General features: G+C 32.3%; 1 protein-coding gene and 1 long non-coding RNA gene across 4 annotated transcripts; one reads left to right on the top strand and one right to left on the bottom strand.

The window, feature by feature from the left end:
- Window positions 1–2369: 2369 nt before the first annotated feature.
- Window positions 2370–3369, top strand: LOC130968776 (uncharacterized). The gene has a single exon (XM_057894230.1). The coding sequence runs from the start codon at window positions 2656–2658 to the stop codon at window positions 3082–3084; it is 429 nt and encodes a 142-aa protein (XP_057750213.1). The 5' UTR covers window positions 2370–2655; the 3' UTR covers window positions 3085–3369.
- A 1845-nt stretch (window positions 3370–5214) lies between these two features.
- LOC130968777 (uncharacterized) lies at window positions 5215–7138 on the bottom strand. 3 transcript variants are annotated; one of them, XR_009081737.1, is made up of 3 exons: window positions 6702–7138; window positions 5968–6564; window positions 5215–5853 (listed from the first exon to the last, which is right to left on the bottom strand). It is a non-coding gene; the product is annotated as an uncharacterized LOC130968777 (long non-coding RNA). The 3 variants fall into 3 exon arrangements; XR_009081739.1 differs by having other exon boundaries at window positions 5215–5843; XR_009081738.1 differs by having other exon boundaries at window positions 6262–6564.
- Window positions 7139–7543: the final 405 nt, after the last annotated feature.

The raw sequence follows: 7543 nt of genomic DNA, 5'->3' as shown, positions 1-7543 counted from the left end.
TTTTGAAAGGATTTCATTTTCATTTTCGAATTTTCTCGGTATTTTCAATCTATGTTCTCTTCCATCTCTACGTTCTCTGTGTTTCTCTTCATTTGTTCTCTGCATTCTCTTTCTTCATTTTTTGCGATTTTCTTCGTTCTCTATGTTTTTTAAATCAATCTCTGAAATCAGTTTTGAACAGTTACCTCGTTGTTGAAGATAATAAATGATTCAAGTTCAGATTATCAATTGAACCAGAGTGAAGTGGATTATTATTTTGAATCCAATTAAGTGGCTGAGGTGTAGTTTGATTCTAGTTAATGTTTTCGTTAGTAGTTTATGATTATGTAAGTAAATAATATTGTTTTTGTTTGTGAAAATTGCTGTTCATCATTGATGGTTTGAATTGAATGTACTGTAGAAGTTCTACATTAAAGAAAATATTTTTGTATATTTGTAGCAAATTTTGGTGTAAAACTAAGATATTTATGTATATTGTTAAGAATTTTTGGTGTATGTGTACTAATAAGTTCTACATAATTCAAAACTATTCTTCTTCCTCCTCCTCATCTTCTACTGTTTCTTTTTTTTTTCATCATTATCACTATCTTCTTCTTCTTCTTCTTCTTTTTCTTATTCATCTTTTCCTTCTTGTTTTAGCTTCTCAAGTTTCTTCTTATTTTACTCTCTTAACAAAAATAAAAACAAAAAAATCAAATAAAGAAGAAGAAGAAACACACCATGCTACAAAATTACTTAGAAGAGTATGAACCTACATTAATTCAACTAAAAGAAAGAAAGAAATAAAAAAAAGACAGCATTAAAATAAATATTTTTGTGTATTTGCTGTAAATTTTGGTGTAAAACTAACATATTTATGTGTATTGTTTAAGAATTTTCGGTGTTTTTGTACTGATAATAAGGTCTACATAATTCAAAACTCTTCCTCTTCTTCCTCCTTATCTTCTACTGCTTCTTATTCTTTTTTTTTTTTCATCATCATCATCATCACCATCTTCTTCTTTTTTTCTTATTCATTCTTTTCTTCTTGTTTTACCTTCTCAAGTTTCTTCTTACTTTACTCTCTTAATAAAAATAAAAACAAAAAAATCAAATAAAGAAGAAGAAGAAACACATAATACTACAAAATTACTTGGAAGAGAATGAGATTACATTCATTCAACTAAAAGAAAGAAAGAAATAAGAAAAAAAGAAGAAAAAAAATATAGCGTTGAAGAAAATATTTTTGTGTATTTGCAATAAATTTTGGTATAAAACTAAGATATTGATGTGTATTGTTTAAGAATTTTCAGTGTTTTTGTATTGATAAGTTTCGCATAATTTAAAACTCCTCCTCTTCTTCCTTCTCGTCTTCTGCTGCTTCTTTTTCTTGATCATCTTCTTATTTCATTTTCTCATAATTCTTTTCGAATTCAACTTCAAAACTTCCTTCACTTTTTGCGATGATTCTAAGAGATTTTTGAGAGATTTTGATCCTTATTTGAATTTTGTATGTTGCGATTTTGATTGAAGGAGAAGAACCATTTGTCATAATAATTTTTGCACATTCAAGAACTGGGGAAGCGCGTATTTACACGTAATCTAAACTAAGGTTGTTTTTGTGGAGTTTGAACCAATTTGTATGAATTTTATATGTAAAAAGACTTGTATATGTAGCACGCCTTTAAAAATAATTAAGTAAATTTATAAATTTCGAAAATTAACGGGATAAGGTGGAGATCCCCGGTCGAGTCCCTAAGCCTATCTCAAGAGAATTTTTCCCGTCCATATATCTCCGCAAAAAAATTTTTTTTACAGTCAAATCTTTATTCGAGACGATTCTGTATAAATTCCCACGCCTCGAAAAATTTTGCCATCCCTAAATGTATACAAGATGGTGCAAATTCTTGCTTCTTTCTTCCGAAGCACTTGCAAATTTAAATAATATTACGTTCAAATAAACTGAAGTTGCATGTGGGCATTATGTTTATTTATATTGATTAACATTGGCCCAAGCAGGGAATTCAACATATTTTTCAAGAGTAGTTAGTTAATTAGTTCAATAGCTAGGTTGCGCATGACGCCATCCCACTATATACTTACAAATTAATAAGTTGAACGGGTCTTTCACGTTGCAAGTTTAGCAATTAATTGTGAAATAAATCCACTAAGGCAGGGATGTTTATTTTGTCTCTAATGGAGAAATTTCAATTCTTGAACTGGCCAACTTCAAGTGACCAGTAAAACCCTCGTACTCGGAAAGTGTATTGACCCTTTCAACGAGGATCATAGAGTCTTCTTGGAAAAAAGAGGAGAAAACATTTCCAGTTTCTAATATAAAAGGACAAATGTAAATTAACATCCAATCACTTGAAAGATTACTACTGACTAATAGATTCGTAGATACGACTTTCTTTTGTCTTCAGTTGAAACCCTGGTCTCCCATTGGCTAACATAAATTTACACGTAAATTAACTGTTTCATTTTTTATTGTTATATTTGAAGTGCCCCAATGTACACTTCACGCTTCTGCTCACTATAAATTCCCTCTTCCACTTTTTGGTTTCCCATTATCTCATCGACCTTGCACCACTGAGCACTACTCCTTTCTTAATTCAAGGTTTCCAGTTCCACCTTCCTGATTCCTTGTTGAAACTGATCACTAGTAATAAAAAGATGATGAAGAAGGTGTTTGGTTATCTTAAAAGGAGAATATCACCTAAGAAATTTGCAAAAGTAGAGCCACTGAAAGTGACAGAAGCGGTGTACAGAGATGAGTTAACGAATAAGAAGCAGCAACCGCCAAAGAAGACAATGGTAAAGAAAACTGTGCGGTTTGCGGATGCAGAACCTACCATTTTGGGAGAAGAAAAGTGCATTAGTGAAGATAATGAATGGAGGAGGGAAAAGGGAGAAGGGAATCAAGGGATAAGAGTGAAGGTAAAAATGACAAAGGAAGAAGCGTTTCGACTGCTATCAAAATGCAATAATAATGGAGGAGTTCTTGAATTCAAGGATGTTGCACGTGAACTTGTGTCCATCCCAACGAACCGAGTTTGCGTTGTGTCCCCTTATTGCCCCAAGAACAATAATTTGCACTTGTAGCAAGCTCAATATACTGCAATAGCCTTCTTTGTGTTTTATTTTTTTTCCTTCCTTCTTAGAGTGGGATGACTATACACAATTTTTGACATATCTGAGATATGGTTCTTTTTCTTGTATAATTATTAGCACAGATCTAGATGTAGTCCATAGTTTAGTATCTCTGTATAAAAATTAGTTTTACTATATACTTTTGATAAATTAGGTATCTAATAGTAATAGTGATACATACATATACCGGCTAAGTAAGAAAAGAGATCAATCAAATTGAAGCTGCAGTCAGATACATATAGTGAGTTTGCGAGTTTCAGGAAACCAAAATAAAGTATATCGTCCTATACTAATTAATTGTAAATTTGTGAGATATATTTTTGAAATAGATAAAAAAGTTATGATTAAAAAGTTATATTTTTTTATGGGTTTGTCTAAAATCAGCTCAAGTCTTTTGAGCTTATCTGATGCACTATGAAATTCAAAGCGTAGGATTAAATTAATAAACGATCTAATGGTTTAGATTTAATTTAGTTATAATTTATTAAAAATTAGAATAAAAGATACAAATTTTTTATATTTTAAAATTGCTCCCATATAAAACTTGAGAACTAAACCTAGCTACCTATTGCCTTCTTCTTCTTCGCGATGGCCCTCATTTCTCGATTTCATCCAAATTCATTTGAATTCGTTTCAGATGCAGTGCCTCACCACAACAACAACCACCTCTCATCCCTAAAATCCTTCTTCATCCCTTCCTCTTCCGCCCAAAACTGTTGATGATGTTTGGAAAGACATAATCCTAACCCACTCTTGTAGAGACCCACCTCACCATAATCACCACCCTTTCGAGGAAATGACTCTTGAGGCTCTCTTCTCAAAAAACGCTGCCGTCACTAATGACGACGTTATCGATGTTCTTCCTCTTTATAATCATCATCCTGTTTCTCATCAGTTTCCGTAGATTCCCGCCGTTGAAGGCTCATCCTCCTCTGCAGCTGCTAGGTCCAGGGAATGCAAACAGGTACTTATCTCCTTTTTCAATTTTTTTTTAATAAAGTTTCAATTTTGATATATTTTTATTTGATGTTTGAAAAATGGAGATTTTTATGTGGTAAGTGAGGTTCACTATTCTTGGGAATCTCACTACTGGGGGCTATAATTGTTGAGTTGGAAGGAACAGGAACTGAATTAAAGTTGAGATTTTCCAATCTTATCTCTATAACTTTAAATTACTTGTTGCAGCTTCTTGAGTTCGTCATTTCAGTATCCAATTCTGAAAATTGGTATAAAAGATCAATCTTTTATTGACTCTATTACGGTGATGTGAAAATTGTTAGTTGGATTTGGATCTAATTGATTATTGAATACCCGTGAGCTATAAATAATGAGTGGGATAGATTCAAAATGTATGTTGATGATAATATATATAACATTGATGTGACATTGAATGTGCAGGAACTAATAGAGTAATAGATGCATTGGGTATATATTTTGTGCAATATGATAAAGCTGGATATAAACTACAGGAAGAGACTGATCCAATGGACACTTTGGCTTGCAAAATATTCTCCAAGACTATTGCAACTGGGAGTTTAATCCATTGAAGCTGAGCTATTCATTCTCTCACAACACAAGTAAAGTTCACATTTGGCAGGGATATGAAGATAAGGTTGTGCCCTCTCAAATCCAGATATTTGTTTCAAGGAATATGCCATGGATAAATTACCATAAAGTTTCAGATGGTGGACATTTGATTATCCATTATAGTGGTTTGTGTGAGGCTGTTTTGTGGGCACTTTTTCTTGGTGAAGAAACTATTTTATATAGCCCTAGCTAGACCAGATAGAGACATACTTGTATCTTAATTTCTTCTCGTGTTTTTTCTGTTTTATATTCAGAGAGAATGTCATAAATCATATGTAAATTACATTATTTTTTAGTTTGCTGAAGCTTGAAGGGATCACATTCATAAGTGTGGTTCTCATTCTATTAACAAATGGTGAAGAAAATGAATAAAATTTGAGACAATAATAAAAAAATTTTGTGACAAAATGTCCATCAGCATTTCTTTTTAATACTTCATTGTTTCATTACTCTATGTTGCATGCATTGTGCAATAACAAGGCTATTTCCCAAGACTTATGATGAATGCATTGCTTTGCATCCAAGTAAAAAGTTTTCTTGCTTTTGTGTCATTTATTGTATACAAGAAAAGTTCCAAACAATCACTTGATGTTGTCACCTTTAATTTGGAACGATCCATTCTTATTTAAACACAAGCAAGCAAGCAAACAACTCTTAATAAATAATATCGTATATCAAATGTATTATACATGAATTGAAAGTATATACTTGAGTGTCAAATAAAAAATTAAGCTAATCTTATGCACAGAGTTTTAGCAAGTAATAGTCAGCAGCATTGCTCAAACTCAAAGTATGATTCCCTATCTTCTTTAGACTTGCCAATTAGGTCCCACTACTATGTATTCCTTCATCACCATCATATAACATTGTTCCCATTTTAGCATCCTCTTTCACATCAGTGATAATGTTCTTGAAGCTTTTGAGAAACATGGAGTCAAAAAAGCTTTTCAAGTGATCATTTTCATGCAGCAGGCTTTTCATTCGGCTTTGTCTATTTACATTCAATCTTGGTTTTGTTTCTAAAGGAAACGCCATATTTCTACTAAGATATCTCACAGCTTCAGCTAACAACTTTTCATGCTTTAATGTGGAACATATTCTCATCTTTTCATGATCACTTATTTCTGCATGAATCTATGAATTGTATCAGCAAAAACCTTTAATTAAGCATCAAAGTGAATTCATCATAAATACTAAAAACCAAGAACAACATCTTAATGAACACAATTCAAGCAAAAACTAAAGTACCTTTAGAAAAATATCCGTGGTAACATATAATTGATCATGAGTTTCCCTTGCAGCATATGTGAGTTATATTTGTAATTGATCATGAGTTATATTTCTACTAATGCCTCTTTCAAATCATTAAGTGGCAAGACCACTTTAGTGCCACTGGACAGGTTTCAAAGATCCTTCAATTTCAAATATGCTACTTTTGTAACTCCAGAAACATTTGTGAGTTATATTTATCAGAACATCAAATTAGGAAAAATACAAGACACACACACAAAAGAACGGAAGCTAAGTAAAAAAGAGTGATACCAGAAATTTGTAGCTCAAGTGATCAAAGCCCTCTTGTAGCATCCAAAAGCTTAAGTCTTGGGTATACATGATTCCTTTCTAGACTCTTGAACAATGAATGGTGACATAACAAAATCCACATAAAAATTATAATCCTAACATGAACAACACACACCAATAAATTGAGTTATATTAAATTCAATTGAATAAAACAAATTAGTTATATGTATGGAAGAAGCTTGCTTGCCTCATCTCTAAAGGTATAGACACCTTTCATCTTAAATTTCCCTCTTTTCGAGATCTCAAAAACACATGCCCTTTTTTCTGCAATATAGCTAATATTCTATTAGAGAATGATCAATGACCAATAACTAAAGGAGAAATTGTTCGTGATAGAATGTTTCTCATTCACATTATCAAGGTTTTTTCAATACCAATTGACCAAGAATTATTTTACCTACCTAGATTGACCATTTCGGCCACCAATGCTGGTTCTAATCACATCTCCCGTTTCAGCACCCACACCATCAATGATGTCCGGCTCATTATCTTGGAAAGCACAAACACAATAGTCTTGGAGAATATTTTACAAGCCAAAATACCTATTAGATCAGTCTCTTCCTGTAGTCTCTTCTTCGAACGGGTGGTGATTATGGTGAGGTGGGTCTCTGTGAGAGTGGGTTAAGATTATGTCTTTCCAGACATCATGAACTATTTTGGGCGGAGGAGGAGGGGATGAAGAAGGTTTGAGGGATGAGAGGTGGTTGTTGTTGTGGTGAGGCACCGCGTCTGAAACGAATTCAAAGGAATTTGGATGAAATCGAGAAATTGGTGAGGAAGAGGGTAGAGGAAGAAACGGAGGGCCATCGCGAAGAGGAAGAAGGCAACAGGCAGCCAGGTTTAGTTCTCAAATTTTATATAGGGGCAATTTTAAAATATTAAAAATTTGTATCTTTTATTGTAATTTTTAATAAATTATAAATAAATTAAATCTAAACCATTACATCGTTTATTAATCTAATCTAATGCTTTAAATTTTATGGTGCATCAAATAAGCTCAAAAGACTTGAGCTGATTTTAGACAGACCCTTTTTTTATAGGGGTGATTTATTTGTAACTTATTAAAAAGTGATAATTCATTGAATAGTTATATTTTTTGAAAAAATAATATTTTTATGCATAAAGACGTTGTTGCATATTGCATGTACTCAATGCTTATAAATTCCTCTAATTTCATTATTTTTGGATAATCTATCTTAACATTTTTTTTGTGTGCGAAAGAAAAAAGAATAAAAAATATTAT

Source organism: Arachis stenosperma, chromosome 3 (genome assembly GCF_014773155.1).
Source record: "Arachis stenosperma cultivar V10309 chromosome 3, arast.V10309.gnm1.PFL2, whole genome shotgun sequence".
Lineage (NCBI taxonomy): Eukaryota > Viridiplantae > Streptophyta > Magnoliopsida > Fabales > Fabaceae > Arachis > Arachis stenosperma.
Note: the sequence above shows the minus strand (reverse complement) of the source record. Positions and strands in the feature narration are given on the sequence as shown.

Bases quoted from the DNA above. Each gene is read 5' to 3' on its own strand.
- LOC130968776 (XM_057894230.1), top strand. From the start codon at position 2,656: ATGATGAAGAAGGTGTTTGGTTATCTTAAAAGGAGAATATCACCTAAG.